Here is an 18,929-nt window from a genome sequence, read left to right as displayed (position 1 = left end):
TGAAAGGAAGCTGCTTAGAAATGCTGATGTCTAGGTTCTGGCTTCAGGAAGTTTGGAGTGAAAACTGAGAATCCTGTTTTTCAAAGACCTGTCTCTGGTAGGTGGATGTATGGTTAGGGACCTGTAGCACAGGTTCTCAGTCTTGGGGAATATTGCAACCACATGAGGGACTTCAAGAACTCCTTTTTTCACATGTGACCTGAGGTCCATGAAATCAGCATGGGGGTGGGCCCAGCCAGCAGGGTTTTTAAAGCTCCCTCTCAGGCGAATCCAATGTGCAGTGCCAGTTGTGAACCAATATACCATATGAGGGAGACAGAGCTGCCCAAGCTGCCAGATGCCGGAAAGGACAAGCGAGCTCCATTCTGCATGCATGGTGAACTCAGAAAGGCTTTCAGTACCTCCAGATGCCATACTGGACAAAGATAGCACCAGGTAGGAGTGAAGGCCTGAGCTGGGCTTTGAGGTGTGGGTTGGAGTCAGACAAAAAACTTCAAAGAGGGAACTCCTCAAGTAATAAGGGGTGTCCAGTAAGGAGTGGATGGGAAAGAGGGAGGAGGGAGAATGTGAAGAGCACTGAGCAGGTGGAAGTCAGATGTGGCCAACTATGGGCATAAGAAGAGAGTGACCTAAGGAGCATAAACCTGGTGGCTGAATCAGTGTGGGGAGGAGAGGGAATTGGAGCCAAGGTCCTGAGGTCCTGAGGTCCTGGCTTGTATAGAGGGAAGCAGCAGAGTGGAGTGGGCATGTGATGTTAGGTAGAGGTTATGCAGACTGGGGGGCTACTTAGACAAGCAGTGAAACTGTGGAGTAGGGACAATTCTGGGGGAAGTATTTATGCATGTTAATGTGAGGTTATGGCAAGCCAAAGTCAAGGTGTGGGGTGGCCCGTGAGGAATGTTGGCTTGGGACCCCAGTGAGATGCATCAAGGACTAGAGAGTTTGGGAGAGATTCCTTAGAGAAGGATTCTACTGAGTCTGGAGGTCTCATCCCTGAGGGACAGCTGCAGTGTGAGGTGCCATGACCAGGATCTGTCAGTAGAGGCCAAAGAGTTTGCAGTTATCCAGGTGGCAGCATCTGGGTGACCCAGTGAAATGGTAACCAAGCACTGTGCTTCAGTAAGTGGTTGAGGTTGGGTACTTGTAACAAGGAACCCAGGCAACAGTGGCTTAAATTTTTCATAAGTTTATTTTTATCATGAAGAAAGTGGATATTAAGAAGATGAAAATACAAGTCACAGACAGGGAGAAAATATTTGTAAAACACATATCAGCCAAAGGCTGGAAAGATGCTCATCATCATACATTATTAGGGAACTGCAAAATTAAAACAGTACACCAATACACACCAATTAGATGGCTAAACTCCAAGCCCTGCCAATATCAAATGCTGGTGAGGATGCAGAATGACAGGACTCTTATTCATTGCTGGTGGGGATGCAAAACAACACAGGCACTTTGGAAGGACAGTAATCATTTCTTACAAAGTGCAATAGATTTACTGTGTGATTCAGCAGTCATGCTTCTGGGTATGTAACCAAATGAGTTGAAAACTTACAGCCACACCAAAACTTGTACATGGATGTTTACAGCAGCATTACTGCTAATTGCTAAAACTTGGAAGCAACCAAAATATCCTTCAGTAGGCGAATTAACTGTACTATATCCATAAAATAAGGACTTGTTATTCAGTGATGAAAAGAAATGAGCAGTTGTGCTAGAAAAGACACAGAGGATACAAATCCATATTGTGAACTGTGAAAAAGCTAATGCACAGTATGATTCCAATCACATGACTTTCTGAGGAAGCAAAACTGTGGAGACAGTAAAAAGGTCAGTGGTTGCCAGAGATTAGGGATAATCTCTGGATAGGGATAGACAGAAAGGTGAGTCACAGGGATTTTTAAGGGAATGTATCTTGTTATAGTGTTGGATACAGAACATTATGCATTTTTGAAAAACTCCTAGTTCTGTTTAATGCAGAGTGAACCTTAACATAAACTGTGGACTTAATAATTGGTTCGTCTGTTGTAACAAATGTAGCCACACTAATGCAGGACGTTAGTGAAACCTGTGTGAAGGGGGAGTGAAGTTATATGGGAGGTGTGTCTACTTTCCATGCAATTTTTTTTGTAAGCCTTAAAGAACTTTAAGAAAATAGTGGATAATTAGGGAGTTTCAAGGACATTATGTTGATTTCGTGATACTCCTAAAACCCAGGCTTATCTATCTTTCTGCTCTGCCATCCATAGAGCCTGGCTCTTATCTTTCATGCTTTGTCATAGTTACATTATGGCTCCTCCCCCCTGTAGCATCACATCAAAGCAAGAAGGCATGTATTGGTTAGGGTACAGCTTTCTCTTTTGCAACCCAAGAAATCCCAAAATGTGGCAGTTAAAATAAGTTCATTTCCTGTATAAGAGTCCAAATGTAGGCAGTCCTCTTTGGGACAAGTAAAGCAGCTATTGTATGCTCAAAATAAGGACTGGGTCCACGGTGGCTGCTCTAGTTCTTACCATCTTACCTGTATCCCAGCTCCTAGGAGAAGGGAAAGGGACAAAGGGAGTGCATGCTTATTCCTTGTGGACCTGACTTGTACTCACATGTGACTGGCCAGTATTCAGGCTATGGTCACATGATGCATTGTGGGTTTGTATTCAGCCAGTCTTTTCCCTCTATTGCTATAAGCTAGTGGCCCTGATGGGAAGGATGAAAAGTAAATGTTGGTACTGGCTGGGTTTATCCCCTTTATAAAGCTTCCAGAAGCTCCATCAGCAATTTCCACCTACAGCTCACTGATGAGCACTTGCCATATGGGGAAATGTACATTGTTATCCCTCCCAAAATTTATGTTCTTTTTATAATGCAGAAGCGGAACACAGGAATTGGTAGGTAACCAGCAGTGGTTGCCACAGCAAGGAGGGAGATTTCAGAGAATGGGCAGTTGAGATTGAGCATATCACAAAGCCAGGGGTGTAACAAGGAAGAGATTCAGGGTGTCCTTGACAGAGTGGAAATAGAAGAGTGGGGGGATAAAGAGGAGGCAGCAGGATTGCTAGGGAGCTGTGCCTGGGTTGAACAAAAGCTTCTCTTTCAGGGAGACCTGAATGTGAAGGCAAGGAATGTGAGACAGGATGTTGGAGACCTCACAACATACACATAAATGAACTAAAAATGGATCATAGACCAAATGTAAGAAGAGTCTTAGAAGAGAAGAGGGGTTAGTCTTCATGACCTTGGATTAGGCAGTAGTCTCTTAGGTGGTATACCAAAAGCACAAGTAATGAAAGAAGAAACAAATTAGAGTTCATTAAAGTTAGAAAAGTTTTAGCCAGGCATGGTGGTACATGCTTGTAATTCTGGCACTCTGGAATGCTAAGGCAGGAGGATGGCAAGATGAAGCTCAACCTGGGGAACTTTGAGACTTAATGAGATACTGTGTCAAAATAAAAAAGAGCTGGAGACGTAGTTCAGTGTGAAGGCCCTGGGTTCAATTTCTAGTGCTGGACCACCACCACCACCACAGCACCCAAAAACTTCGCATCTCAAAAGACATAATAAAGTGAAAACATAAGAGAATGGAAGCAAATATCTGTAAGTTATGTATGTGATAAAGGAATTATATCCAGAATGTATAAAGACTACTTGCAAATCAATAATAAAAAGATAACCCAATTAAAAAAAGGAGAAAGGGTTTTGAGTACACATTTCTCCAAACGAAATAGGCAAATGGCAAGTAAGCACATGAAATGATGCTTGCCATTGTAGCTCATAAGAGAAATTTAAATAAAATGTACAGTGAGTTGCCATTCCACACCTACTTGGATGTCTAGGATCAAAATGACAAGACATGTGTCGAAAAAGATATGGAGAAATTGGAGTCCTCAGACATAGCTGGTGAGGATGTAAAGTAGTGGAGTTGCTTTGGAAAATACTCTGATGATTTCTTAAAATGTTGAACAAAGAATTACTATATAGCTCAACATTTCTACCTCTAGATATATACTGAAGAGAGAAAATATTTGCCTCTATACAAATTTGTACTTGTAACAGCCTCAAAGTGGAAATAACTCCAGTGTCCATCACCTAAGGAGATGTGTAGTGTATGTAAAATGGAATGTTATTCGGCAGTGAAAGAAATGAAATATGGATACATGTCACAACATGGATGAGGTTACACTTGATCTTAGCCAAAAGGCTGAGAAGCCATTGGATGAGGTTAAAAACATTAAGTGAAAGAAACCAGACACAACAGGTGACACATTGTATAATTCCTTTTAAATGGAATGTCCAGGAAAGGTGAATCTAAAGAAAAAAGGGAACTGGTGGTTGCCTAGGGTTGGGTGTAAATAGGAGTGTCTGTAATGTGCCTGCAGTTTCTTTTATGGATGGTGAACTGTTTAAAAATTAGATTTTGGTGATGGCTGTACAACTCTGTAAATATACCAGTAATTGGTGAGCTATATCCTCAAAATAGGTGGATGTCACGACCTCTAAATTGTACCTTGTCAAAGCTTAAAAATATGTCAGGGAATAACCATGGAAGAGAGATGCTGAGCTGGTGACAGAGGTTGAGCTGGGTGCAGAGAGAAGTCCCAGCTTTAGTGATGGAAGGATATTGCACACGTGGGGATAGTGGAAAGAAACAGCCAGGGCCTGCTGGTGGGCTCTCTGAGAAGGCATACTGGAGGCAGAGCTCAAGTGTACAGGCTTCATGCTTGCTTTGGTCCCATGACCATACCGCAGGGCACTTCCTAATGGTCCCTTGTGCATCTAGGGACTCTTAAGCTTTGCAATTATAGCAGGTGACTCAGTCCTCAGAGAGCAGTACATCCAAGGCTGCGGGGACAGACATTAGTAGAATCTACTGAGAGAGTTCAAATGTTACATCTCTTGTGTTTTGAGGAACAGGAAAGAGTATCAGTAACAAATAGATCATTGTGGTAGATTCCTCAATGTTCAGTAAAGAGAGGGACAAGAATAAAAGGAAAAATGAGAGAAGTGGGAACAATGAGAAAAGGCAGACCAAAATGAAGAGGCACATGTACAGAGGGACAGAGGATAGCCAGACATAGAGACAGAAATGGAAAGGGGGAGGAAGTGGCTGAAAGAACCACACACAATATTGCTTAATGCCTGGCATTTATCAAATACCAAGTGTGTCACTACCATGTTGCTTGGATTGACTGAATCCCCAGCCCTGAGGAAAAAGTAGAGATTGTTTTTATCCCATTTTGCAGACAAGATGAGGCTTAGAGAGGTTAATTAATGTGTTGAAGAGCACACAGATGGCATCAGAGTTTATTTTCTACCACCATAGTCTATTAAGAAAGACCAGAATGTATCTGGAGATGAATGTAATGGTAGCTGGCCCTATCACTTGGACTTTATGCTTCTGAGCAAATTAATCTTAGCTAGCACTATCCTTTTACCAGCTAAAGACGGGTTCACATCTTCCTTTATCCCTTTATCCCCGAGGCAGAGTGCTGGTTGGATTTTCCAGCTCTCAAAGCTTAGCAAGAGCTTTATATTCCTGGGGCAACTGCTGAGGGGGTCCCAGTCCATTTCTGCAGGATGGTTAAACACTTACTTCTGCCCTTGACTAAAATAATAAGTTACTTCTTCTAATGTGACTGGAGGAATAATGGGCATAAGGTAGGAGATCAATTCTGTTTGTTGCAAGAAAAAGTGCTCAAGCCTTCGGTTCTGTACCACTCAAAATCATGTAAATCCTGGTTCCTATTGTGACAAGGCCTTGCTTTTATCATAATATTACTGCAAAAATGTGCTCTTGAGAGACAGGGATAGAATGGAAGTACACGTTTCTCTGAGCTTTCGTTGGTTAACACATTCACATCGACTTGCTCACTGATGGTACATGCATGTACCACTGCTGGTACAAATGGATCTAATAACTTTTATTATTTTTTTGCTAATTAAAATTAATAAAAAGCCGGCTGATAGGACAGTCATGCATGTACTTCCGGTGGTTCAAGCCACCCAGCAGCAAGACATATGGTTATGGCCCTGTTGTGAATGTGCTACACCAGATCTTTTTCCCCCAAGGTCATAGGTATCACTGTAGGAGAAACTTGTATTTTATGAGAAGCTAGGAAGTTGTAGGAAGTTTAGCAATAGTCCCAGCATGTCCCTGGCACAAGTGCTTTGATTGGAGTCTCCTTGACTCATGCATCTATTTTAGATAGATCTGTCACTGGGGTAGCATTGGCCTTGGGTGTGAGCTGCAGATAGAGAGTAGCTGAATTTAGGAGCTGGCGATGGTTCCCTGGCAGTGGCTGTGGTGATAAGAGAGGAATCTGGTTCTCCCTGGGGAGTTTCAGGTCACACCGAATTGCTTTTGTCACTGAGTCAGTGGATTCTGGCACTTGGTACATTTTACTCTGCTGCAAAAGGGTGGCTTGGAGGTATAGCAGCTAGGAAACAGCTCCTGGAGGCCAATCTTGGGGAGCGCGAACCACAAGGGTGCTTGCAATGGGTGCCCAGTGACAGCTTCCCACTGATTGCATTTCTGGGACATGACATTTTCACAAAGTCACATACCAAAGTTTGTATTGGAGTTCTCTAGAGAAACAGAACCAGTAGGCTATTTATCTACCTGCCCATCTATCAAGCTAATCTGTCTATCTGGAAGTAGGTTTATTTTGAAGGAATTGGCTTGTGCAGTTTTTAGGAGTGGCAAGTGTGAGATTTCCAGCAGGCCAGAAATTTAGGTAGGAAGTGATGTTGTCGTCTTGAGTCTGAAATCTGTAGGACAACCGGTGGACTACAGCTGTAGGTAGGATTTGTGTTCCTGTCTTAATGCAGTGTGTATTTTGTGCCCGTCCAGGCCATAGTAGGCACCAGTAAGTGGGTGGAATGAGGGAATGAAGAGAGGCAGCTGTAGGGAGGTGACAGGAGTGTGGCCTCTGGGGTCAGACTGCCTGAACTGAGTCTAGACTTTGTCATTTTCTAGTGGTATGACTTCAACTATGTTTAACTTTTCTGGGCCTCAGTTTTCTTATCTTTAAAATGATCACAGTGTTATCTATCCTGGGAATTTTTTTTAAAGACTAAATCTGTATAAAGTACCCATCTGGCACATGATAAACATTTCATAGATGTTAACAACTGTGATTACCACTTTGTGAATGCAAGGTGACATGGTATCCCATTGAAGATGACTATCTCAAATAATCCTATGATTGTTTAATTTTCCTCTAAATGTTGTAGCCATAAAGCAGAAGCAAAGGACATATGTATTGGAAAGGTAAGGATTGTTTTTAAACAGATAATATGATTATTTCCCTTACAGAAGCCAAAAAACAAAAAGACTTTAGAATCAATGATGGTGTTGAGATAGATACTTGTAAAAACAAATAAAAAACATAAAAATCAAAATTCCTCCAAATATGTCTGCACTGGACAATTAGAAAATATAATGGTAGAGGGAGGGAAGCTGTCAGATTTGAAGTGAGCTTATAATTTACATCCACTGTCTATTTGTACCCATCTTAAACATTTAAGAATTATGTATGTCAGGGGATATTGACTTCTTGATATTATTGTTGAATACTTAGGATAAACTTTACTTGGTTCTTGTGTCAACTTTTTGTTATTGTGACAAAGTACCTGGGAAAAACATAGGAAGAACAATTTATTTTGACACAATTTCAGAGGCTTCAGTCCACAGTTTACTGGCCCCATTGTTTTTGGGCCAGTGATGAGGCAGAACATCATGGCAGAATGGTGTAGTGGGGCATAACTTCTCACCTTATGGTGACTGGAAGCAGAAAATAGAATCGGAGAGGAAGAAGCTGAGGATAAGATAAAGTCCTCAAGGGCATGCCCCCATGACCTACTTCCTTCAACTAAGGCCCTACCTCCTATTTCTGTCACCTCCCAATAATGCCATTAAGGGCTGGGGATATAACTGTGGTTAGAACACTTGCCTAGCATGCTTGAGGCTCTAGGTTCAATCCCTAGAACCACAAAATGTCAGCAAATTATGAATCCATCAATGGATTGATCCACTGATGAAGTCAGAGCCCTCATCCAATTAGATCCCCAAACCCATAAGCTGGTAACCAACCCTTCAACACAATAAGCCTTGGAGGGGTGGCATTTTAGATCCCAACTGTTAATGGTCCTGTGGTATTATTTTTGCGTATTGCATCTTCTGGTTTGCCAAGATTTTCTTAGATTTTCCCATCTTAGGTTTTTTATGTGCCTTTTCACTAGGTTTCACTATTACAGTTATACAGTTTCCCTGAAAGCTGAACACTAGAATCTTTTTTTTTATTCCTTCCAAGGCCTTGGCAGGTTCCTTCCTTTGCACTGAGGCCCTGGGATCAGGGGCCTCATTGCTGGCCTCCTCACCCCAATCTACCTTCATGGCCCTTGGCTTTCTGTTCCACACAGGTTTTTTAAATTGTAGGATTTTGTACCCAGGGGCAGACAAGAATGGATAGTGAATATTGAAGCAGAAGAAAAATAACTGAAAAAATAACTGAAAAAATAGGCTTTTTTGTTCTATGCTGTCTTAAATTCCATCAGGGTTTAGTGTAACTAAACCTATTGCCTGGTTTCTCAGCACACAAGTCTGGGAAGGATGGCCCCATCAGAATGACAGACCTTCTTTGACTTCCCCAGAAATACATCTCAGCTTTATTCAGGGGCTTGAAATTGCAATGTGGCTGCCCTCCATGCTTACTGCAGGAATAGAGAGTTCTGTGGGAAAACAAGCATCACTTAGGATGCAACTTTGTAACTTTTTGAAGATCTGAATAGTGGGGACCAGTGGATCCTTTCTGAAATTCTGCAGAACTTGGGACATTCAGAAGCACTTTCCCTGGCCATTTCATGCTTTGCTCCCTGGTCATCCATAACACATACTTCATCTGCTATTCATTTGATGTTTACTGTTGACCTGTAACTGCTGATGAGGTGAATTACAGATAACTCTCAAAGTTGGAGGACTGACTTCTTGTTTCTTTTTTTTTTCTTTTCTTTTTTTGGGGGGGGGGGTGGTACCAGTGATTGAACTCAGGACCTTGTGTATGTGAGGTGCCGGAACCACTGAGCTAAATCCCTGGCCCTGACTTCCTGTTTCTAATAGTAGGGTGGCCCCCAGTGGGGATATATTGCTTCTCTGCTCTCAGTGTGGTTCCTGCTTGTCCTTAGGTGAGATCACATCCCTGGTGGCTGCTGACCTCTATCTCCCAAAACCTTTCCTTGGCATGTTAAACAAAAAGCAGTTGGATAATTCAGTTCAACATGCTTAATTGTAATTTTTTTCATAGTATGATCATAAGAGTTGGAAGAATGTCATCAGTATTTTAAAGATTTTTTGTGAGTAATTTTGCGGAAATCTTTGTTTATAAAAATCTCAAACCTGTCCTCTGCAGATAGGTCAGGTGTTGTGTATTTGTTTTAAGCTTTTAAAGACTAATGCCTGGGACATGCAACATGTAAAACAAATGAGAAGCAAAAGGAAAACAGAAGTCTCATTGCAATTTGAAGGGAATCTGAGTATAGATTCTCCACCTATAAGCACCTGCTGGGCTGAAGGCTGCTGCTTACTTTTCTAGGCTGGGCTGAAGGCTGCTGCTTACTTTTCTAGGACTATGCAATTGGTTTTCCTTTTCCCTTTAAAAGAATTTTTAAAAAATTGTTTAAACCAAAAAAAATTTGTTTAAACCACACATGCTGCACTAATCTTGTCTCAAGAATAAAATATAATTGGTACAGTTATTGCGAATTCATAACTTTAATAGTGATCCTCAGTGAGCTCTGTGTCACCTTCCTCCTAACACAACCACAGACCAGGAAGCAGGAAGGCACTGCCAGATTCTGTTACACATTAAGCCCTGGCAAGCAGAGAGGAGGATGGGAAAGGGAATCCAGCCACAGAACCACCATGCTGCCTGCTGCCATGCTGAATCCTGGCTGTGTTTAACCTTTGTTTCCTGGGTTCCCTGTGTCTCTAAGCCTCAAAGACCTGTTACCTGCACATAGCTAGGTCTCATGCTTCCTCTTTCTTACCAACCGCTCTGCACTTCAGTCTTTCTCTGCACGAAGCTGGACCCTAGCAAGAGTAGAATTGGAAAGGCCCCTTTATCTTTCTGAGCAAGGTGGCATAAATTGGCATAGCTGACAATAAAGAGGTTATAAACATTCTTTATTGACTCCTGACTTCCTGTAAGGTTATAAGACAAAAGCCATGACAGCCTTGAATTGATGCACAGCAGAGCATCTCTTTCCAGTTGCCCTAAGACATGTTCCCATTTCCTATACAGAAATAATAAAAATAGCCCTGGGAATAGTCAAGCAGACTATGTTGTTACATTCCAGGCATTTCACTTCACAGGCCCAGATTTAAAAATTTTCCCAACATGGTCAGTCATGACTACCAGCAAATTCTGAGGATGGAACTAGTTGATGGGCCTTGGCAATAAAATGTTTATGCCAATCCAACAAAGTCAAACTTTATTTTGTTTTCTTGATGCTCAGTGAAGTTGCATTATTTCAGGATAGATTCTTGCTCTGTTTTGGTCCCTGCTGATTTGGAGCCTCTTTTGGGTGGGTGTGTCAGAAACTTCATGTTGATTGGCAGCATTGGGTATCTTTGCTGACTCCTCTAACTCTTTGTTGTTTGTTTCCTGTCTCCCTCAGGCGGGGCAAGAAGCACAGCATCATCCTGAGGACACAGCTGTCTGTGAGGGTCCATGCCTGCATTGGTGAGTGACATTTACATCAGGGCTGTTCACCCAGTGATCAAGCACACAGTGAGAAAAGCCATTGCTATAGTGGTTGTGCTTTCTCACTGGGCAAGGCCCTTAGAGACATTGTGAAGCCATTTCTGGGAATAATTTTTGAAGACCCATTTCTTGCTAGTTTCCTTTGTTCTTTGGGCAATGACTAGAGCACACGATAAGACAGATTGCCTTGGAGGTTCTTTATGGCAGTGGTGGAGAGATGGGGTTCTTCTTGGGATGTCACCCATGTGAGCCTCTCACCTGTTGAGTGATCCTTCATGTGCCTCCTGGTGGTTCTGTGAAGCCTGCTATGGGGAAGTGATGTCAGGCTCCAAGTGCAGGTGATTGAAAGGAAATCTTGGGTCAGTGAAAGGTAGGGGCACATGTGGAGGCAAACTGGTGTTAAGGGAGAGGGAGGAGATGTACTTGTTCAGTATAGGTTGCCTGCTGTGACTCAGGGACACCACTTGAGGCCATTCCTATGGCCATAGGTTTTGCCGCCTCCAGACATCAGTTCCATGGCAGAACACTGATGGCTTACACTAATGGACAACCTCATGTGAATTGTCCCTAACACTGTGGCCTGGGTTCTTCGTGGCATTGGGCCAAGTTGAAGTAAGAATGTAATATAGAAAGAAAAAAAGGAAACAAAATTTACTTTATACATAGAAATATTTCACATCTGTGAAATTTGTTTTCATTTAATATTTTCTGTGGTCATCATTCAGGCCTCTTATTAGAAGAATATAAATCATCCCATTGAACCCTACTCTGCATCTGGAGTGTGGTTTTATGGGTGGAGTGAAAGGAATGGTTTCTAGTCCCTCCTTCTCTGTTGGAAGCCAGGGATGGGTTGGGAAGCAGCTGGATGTGGAAAGAAATCTGTGTCATTTTACTGCATTTGGTATGAATTTTGAGGTATTAAGTGTGTTGAGTGACAACTTTTGTCTCTGTGGCCAGAGAATGATTCCATAGGTGAATTATAATCCTCAGGGGCCTGGTATGTCAGGGTTTTGGGAGGGTCTATAATGTTTCTGGAAGCACAGTAAGGTCCATAGGACCTAACAGCCAACACTGACAATTCTACCACACAATTGCTAGTAGCACTGAGTGACTGTAACCTCTACATGGGCACCAGGTTGTATTTTAGTCAGTTTCTCTTTTCTGACCAGTTTCATATTTCCAGTTACTATATATATATATCTGGACAAACTTCCCTCTACCCTCATCCTAAATCTAGAACAAATCCAGGCACGTAACATGCAGTGGATGCTATTGAAGTTCACATTGAAATATAGCTGACAGCCATTAGAGATTTAGGACGTAAGAGTTGGCATTTCCTAGGAATAGAAAGGCAGTGGAAAGCAAACTTCACTAAAGTGGACCAGATCAAAGTCTGAATGAACTGTTTTTAAGAAAACTCTATTGAGGTATGTACTTTAATGTGCCAGAGGTTTTCCATATTACTGACTTGCTGCATTAACTTCTGTATCCTGTAGTCCCGTGTAATATATGTAAAATGCATGCTTGTCCCTTGGCATGCTGATTGCTGCAGCTACCTGAGCTCACACTGAACCTGCCCACTTCTGCCTTCCTGCCCCAGGGATTAAAGTGGTTGCTGATGTAGCCAATGTGTTCGTTCCCAAACCTCTTTGGTATTTGCTCCTAAACCTCTTCATGTCAATGCACTGGTTATGGGAATTATGCAATTTAATGAAATGGTACTTAGATTTTATAAACTCATGAAATATGTGTATCAAAAGTTGCTAGGTCTTTGAAAATTCATTGAATATTTTGGAAAAGACTCAAAATTAGTCATTACAAAGGCATTTATGGCCATGTAAGTGGGTTATGATAACTATAAAAGGAAGAGGAATATCATAGAAATCTAGGATTCTACTCTTGACAAGTGTCTTTATTCTTGCTTAACTTCAAAGAAACTGAGATTGGAAATCACAGACCACATTATTTTTATAAAAAAAGGTCCACAGGGATTCTGGTTAGTAACTCTTACTCAGAGAACTGTTTGTGCCTCACTATAGGTGCATCATGATATTTGTCACCATAGCTGTCAGTTAAAATAGCGTGTTAAGGTGTATTGTTTTTAGAGGATTTTCTGCTTTAATCAGCTTTCTACCATCTATTTCCTTGGGCCTGAGTATGTCATATGAGAGGGCTTCACTATGTAAATTAACACCCAAGAAGGCAGTTTTTCCTTTGCGTTAAAAACCAACCCTCTTCTTTCTCACTCTATTTTCTACTATTGGCAAGATCTGGAATAGATTTATTGTAATATCACTAAATAATATCCTTTGATTTTTGTATAGAAAATGGAATGTATGCATCATGTTTATGAAGTACCTCCTCCCATTGTAACTTAGTCTTTCCCTCTCCAAGCAGCAATATTAGATGTTATTTCTTTGGTATTAAAAAAAAACAAACCTGAATGATCTCCAGTTTAAATGACAAAGGAAAACATGACAAAGGGGGAAAAAAAGCAGTTTTTACATCAGTTGAGCCTTTGTTTCTTTTTAAGATTACTGAGACACAGGTGAATTATTTCGGGTTTTGTACAGAGCAGCTGTTGTCATGGGCCTAGTGTTATGTGCAACACCTCCAAAGACTTGACTTTCCACCCACAGTTGGCCTGAAAAAATCCAGAATCAGGATTTGCTTAAAACATTATCAGGTCAGTTTCTCCAAAATGTTCCCCTCACCCTACACTCTCTTCCCTCTCAAAATTTCTGTCTTTATTAAGTATAGGAATGTTTAGGATCCAGGACTGCATGTTGATGTATTGGAGATGACATGCTTTTGGACTTCTCCAGTATTAGCTTTGGAACCCTGCACCCATTGGGATGAGCGTGGAGTGGAGTCTTCATGGTTAGCAGCCCAGAAAACCTCATGAAAATGAAGACCACAGGGGCTCTGCTTTGATGGTCACAGCCCGCAGCTGAGATAGGTCTTTTTGATAATGCAACAATTCTGATGCATTTGGCAGGAGATTGGAATGAGATTTTGGTACAAAGAGAAACCTTAGGCTTTTGTACCTTTATGCTCCTCTCTATTGTAATTTTTTTCTCTGTAAATTTTTAATACGAACACTTGATATAACATATTGTAGCAAATAATGTATAGCTTGCCTTCTTCATCTAACCATCCCTTAAAGAAATAAAATTATTGATGGTCCTATTGTGGGCATGAACTTACAGATATGAATAAAAAATTCTGATAGGCCCAAGAAGTCTTCATTTTATGAGGTTAGTAGAAAAAATAAGTGTTTTGATCCCTGCCAGTGATCCTATTTGACACCAAAAAAAATTCAGAGGGCCATCTGGCTTTGATGACTAAATCTCATCATGAAGTAAAATGAGGCCAAAGAATTGTTGGGTAAAGAATGGAATCTAGGGTATATATATAAAAAAGGAAAAGGTCAAAGTTGTTAGGATCCAAAACTAGTATGTGAATGTTTTCTACTAGCTGACTTGGAAGGCATTTTTATTTGCCTTCAAATCTATGTGCTTCAGTTTTCTGAAGTCAATCCTGTCTCTCACTAAGAGAATAAATCTTGTTGATTAATTCCCTGGGATCCTGAAGGCCTGTGCTTATAAAGATTCAGCATTGTGTTAAAGAGCAGAGTAAAGATTCCAAAGTGCCATTTAGGCTTGCAGCTCTGAAAGAACAGCTTGGGGCAAGGTTCTTAGAGGCATTTTTCTCAAAACCTATGTGATAGTGAGTTCTGCCCATGAAGACAGAGATGGGGTAGGGAGAAGCTGGTGAGGTGGCTGAAGTAACTAATCTCTGTATGAGATTAGTCTTTTGCTCAAAAGTCAAGTCACAGAGAAAAAGACCACTTTTAAAGGAAATAAAGGAATGAAAGAAGGCTGCATCACCCATTGATGCAGAAAAGCAGTCAGTTTCCAACAACAGAAACATTGACAGAAAGAGGCATCGATACATAAGTGCAAAGCATTTTCTTCTTGCAAACTAAGTTGTGCAGCTATGTGCTTTGTATTTTAGTACTGTTAAAGCAAAGAAGTTGATTGCAAATGGTGCATCTCTTCAGTAGGAGCCTTCTAGGGCAAGAGTGACTGAGGGATTTCATTTCATATGCCAGCTGATTGAGGGGAGGTGGCTCTTTGGGGTAAGGTGTTCAGCAGGAGCCCAACGCTGTGCGTAGTCTTAGTGGAAAAGGATTCTAAGTTAGCTTTTCTTAGTGGTGATGGAGGTGGTGCTTATGTCTTTGTGGTGTGGTGTAGCAACAGAGGCCTAGGTATTTGTCTTCTTGCAGAGGTCCCTACATGATTGGCCATAGCCCTAATACAAGGCCAACTTGGTTTTGAAATCCTGAATGTCTACCCTGCAGGAGACTTCCAGTGTTTGGTACTTTTATTTATTTATTTTTTTAAAACTTGGTCCCTTGTATACTCCATCAAGTTTGTGGACTCAGTTCTGCCTATGGCTCTATGTTCTATGTAAAAGCAAGCTCTGTGGATTATTCAGATAATTATCTCACATTATTTGTCTCCTATCAATCTGTCACAGGTCCCACAGAATGTCCATGTGTCTAGAAGTCCCTTGGGTTTTGACGGGGGGAGAAGATTTCTGAGGCAGGTCAGCCTACCATCCTCTCTTCACTCTGTGGGTGGCCACCTCCCTATGTCTTATCATTAGACTGTGATTGGCAGATTGCCCCTCCAATCCCACCCACCCCCCAAAAAGGGTGGCAGAAAGGATATGTGAGGGATGTAAAACATATTACCAGGTTTGTTACCTCATGTGAGAGTCTAGTTTTGAAATGCTGTTGACAGTTCAGTTGTGTCACACATCTTTCCACCAATGCTATAATTTTATGATACATAGGTAAGGAATGAGTTCTCATAAATGGGAAGAGCAATAAGAAAATGAATTTAAAGCCTAGTTCCAGCATATGCACACATGCAGGTAAATGTAAATGCAAGGAATGAATAAAGAAAAGGAGACACCCACCTGTGAGACAAGTAGCATGAGCACCATCTGGGTATGGCCAAAAACTCTGGTCAGCTATGGGAACTGAACAGACCAAGAAAAGAAACATAGATGTGGACACATGTGAATTGACGGCCTTTTATGGCAGCTTTGTTTCATGTTTGTGCCCTTAGTGTCCCCCTGCCCCGCCAGTTTTACTTATTTAAATTGCTTATTGCTTCTCAGGACTTAGTTACCTTTAATTTCTAAAGATCTTAAGATGTTGGATGACAGCATTTGAGCATTACTTTTGAACCATTATTAGTGTTCTTGCTTTGCACCATTCTAATAATTTATATCCTGCTCACTTAAAAAGGAACACAAAATTCTAGCAAAAAAATTGGTGATAAAGAATGTAGTCCTATTGGTAGGGATACCCATAGCAGGTGTGTACAAGGTATGTGTTAGCAGCTTACAACCACATGCTGATAGTTAGACTGCAAAGTTGCTATCCAGAAAAATCTTTTGCTATAACCCCTGGTAAGGAAGACTCTGTGCTCTCAAGTGACTGCTGTGCTACTAAACTGTGCAAACGCTTTACCCTTGCAAGCCTGGCTGCCTGTGCAGTGCAAAGCAAGTGCTAGTGACCAGCTCTCTATGGCCATGGTTGTCCCCATAAAGGGACAACTTCATTTTTGTTACTGAACAATCAGAGTCTGTGTCAGGAAACAAAATGCTTTTTGTTGCTGGAAATTTTGCCATTAAGAGTGTGGGAGTTCAAAAGGAGGATGGATCCTTGCAGATGTCTCATTAATCTGATGGTTTCTAGATTTTGTATGCATCAATGTGATGTTCATATCTTATGGAGAGAGTTAGGAAATGGGTTTCTGCGGGATATTTGGGCATTTTATCCATTGTTGTTGTTAGAAATACCAAATGGGAAGTATTTTAGCTTGGGGAAGGCTAAACAGAATATGCAAGCAGTTTAAGGTTTAATTTAAAGGGGAAAATGGCATTAGAGAATTTTTTATAAGTGCTGCCATCACAAGATTATAAACTACAGTGACAGTGACACAGCAAAAAAAAATGTAAAAGTTTTTGTCAATTGGTTTGTTATCATAATTGAAAAAACACCCCATAAAATTCTGTTAATTGTTCCTGGAAGTGACATGATTTCTCTGTAATCTTAGTACTGGTTGTGAGAGTGTGCGCCAGAAACAGTGACAAGGAATAATAATGCAAGACACACTGCCCATGTTTAGTCATTTGTTACCTTTTCAGAAGACTCGATTCTAGATGCATTGCTTGGTTTAATAACACTAAGTTAAATGACTGTATCTACAAATATTTTAAAAGTGGTAAATTGGGACAAAATTCATTAATTTGAAAGGAACTCTACCAATAAGCTCAAAAGAAATCCTGATAGCTTACCTGAGTCATTTTTAAAGAAATTTGCGGGGACCCTGATCACTGATTCATATTTGTTGTTTGAATTTTCCCCATCCGTGGTTTCATGGCCCTTCACTACCCTTCTGAGCTGCACAGGGGCTGGGAAAGGTGGCCCACAAATGCTAAGGCATTTTCTTGTTGTCTCAGGGCTGGGACGCCTGGGACTAAGATAGTCTGTGGATTTCTTGACAGGTGCTCCCTGCCTTGGCCTGCTGCTCCTCTTGTGAGGCCATTTGATGCCCTCTTTAGCCCTTCTATAGATATAGAATGGCAGGGCCTGAGGTTGCCCTTCTGGTTCGAGAAGCCTGAGAAGTGCTGCCAAAATATCTAAATATCTTTTTTTTTGTTAAATTCTTTTATTGGCACATTGTAGGTATACAACACAATTACATTTCTCATTGGGAATTGTACCTTTACATAAAGCATCTTGGTTCTTATTTTTTCCCCATTCCTAGCCCTCCCTTCACCCCTTCCACCCTTCCCTATTTACAAAGACTTCATTTCCATTTTTTCCATTTCTCAGCATTTTTCCTTTCCCTTCTTTCCTTTCCCCTGCACCTCCCACTACCCCTACCCCTTTGGACCTTTTCTCCCTATTTTACATTATCGATTATTCATTCTAATCATGGGTACATTTTAGGTATACAATATAATGACATTCATCAGTGGAAATTTGCACCTTTACATAGTCTCTCTTGGTTCCCATCTTTCATCCTTGCACATCTCTCACTTCAACCCCTCCATTCCTCCCTATTTACAAAGATTTTGTTCCTATTTTTCCATTTTCTCATATTAATCCTATTCCCTTCTGTCCTTTCCCCTAGCCCTCCCACTTCCTTCCCCTTTGCCCCTTTTCTTCCTATTTCACACTACCTATTATACATTTAGTCCTTATTTACACTTTCAGTTTCTCACACCAGAGAAACTATTCGGTATTTACACGTGTGTCCTATTTATTTTACTTAAGAGTATCGCCTCAGTGTGCATCCACTTAGGTATAAATGTCTCTAATTTCTCATTTTTATGGCTGAGTAGTACTCCATTTTATAAAAAAACCACATTTTCTTTATCCAGTCTCCAGTTGATGGGCATTTGGGCTGTTTCCAAGTTTTAGCTATTACAAACTGTGGTGCTATGAACATGGGTGCACATATATCACTGTGGAATGATTCTTTTAATTCTTTGGGGAAGATCCCCAGCAGGGGAATAGCAGGGTCAAATGGGACTTCCAGTCCTACTTCTTTGAGGTATGTCCATACTGATTTCCACAGTGCTTGCATCAGTCTATACTCCCACCAGCAGTGGAGCAGGGTTCCTCTTTCCCCAGAGCCCTGCCAGCATTTGTTATTGGTTGATTTCATGATAGCAGCCATTCTTTCTGGAGGGAAGTGGAATCTCAGCGTTGTTTTCATTTGCATCTCTCGAATGACCAGTGATGTTGAACATTTTTTCATGTATTTATTTGCTATTGTAAGACCGTGGGCCTTACCAAACGCTCTGAGGAGCTGACTACAGCAAAGATCACCCAGGAGGGAACACACCGGACAAGTTGTAAAACAGACCTTTATTAGTCTGGTCAGACGGTACTCTCCAAGCTCCAAGCTTAGAGAGGCAAGAGGCTCAGAGCCTGAGATCCTTTTATAGGAGATGTTAGAGGGAAGTTGGCAAGCAGAAATACAAAAGCAGAGGAGAGGGATAAAACAGACCTTCAGATATGGAGTTGGGCAAGCATGACGGAACACTACACACACAACAGACCTTCCTGGCACAACAACAAGC

At 41.3% G+C, this 18,929-nt stretch overlaps 1 protein-coding gene across 15 annotated transcripts in view; it reads left to right on the top strand.

The window, feature by feature from the left end:
• Fhod3 (formin homology 2 domain containing 3) overlaps positions 1-18,929 on the top strand; it is a 497,386-nt gene that overhangs the window by 61,642 nt on the left and 416,815 nt on the right. For all 15 annotated transcript variants that reach the window (XM_087189308.1, XM_087189306.1, XM_087189305.1 and 12 more), the window contains exon 3: positions 10,672-10,736. In XM_087189308.1, the coding sequence (XP_087045434.1) occupies positions 10,672-10,736 (65 nt within the window). The remainder of the gene's footprint in view (positions 1-10,671; positions 10,737-18,929) is intronic.

The sequence above is a fragment of the Heterocephalus glaber genome, unplaced genomic scaffold (assembly GCF_053883595.1).
Source record: "Heterocephalus glaber isolate CG9 unplaced genomic scaffold, H.glaber_assembly_v1.0 deba00000331, whole genome shotgun sequence".
Taxonomy (NCBI): domain Eukaryota; kingdom Metazoa; phylum Chordata; class Mammalia; order Rodentia; family Bathyergidae; genus Heterocephalus; species Heterocephalus glaber.
This window is presented reverse-complemented; position numbering and strand designations above follow the sequence as displayed.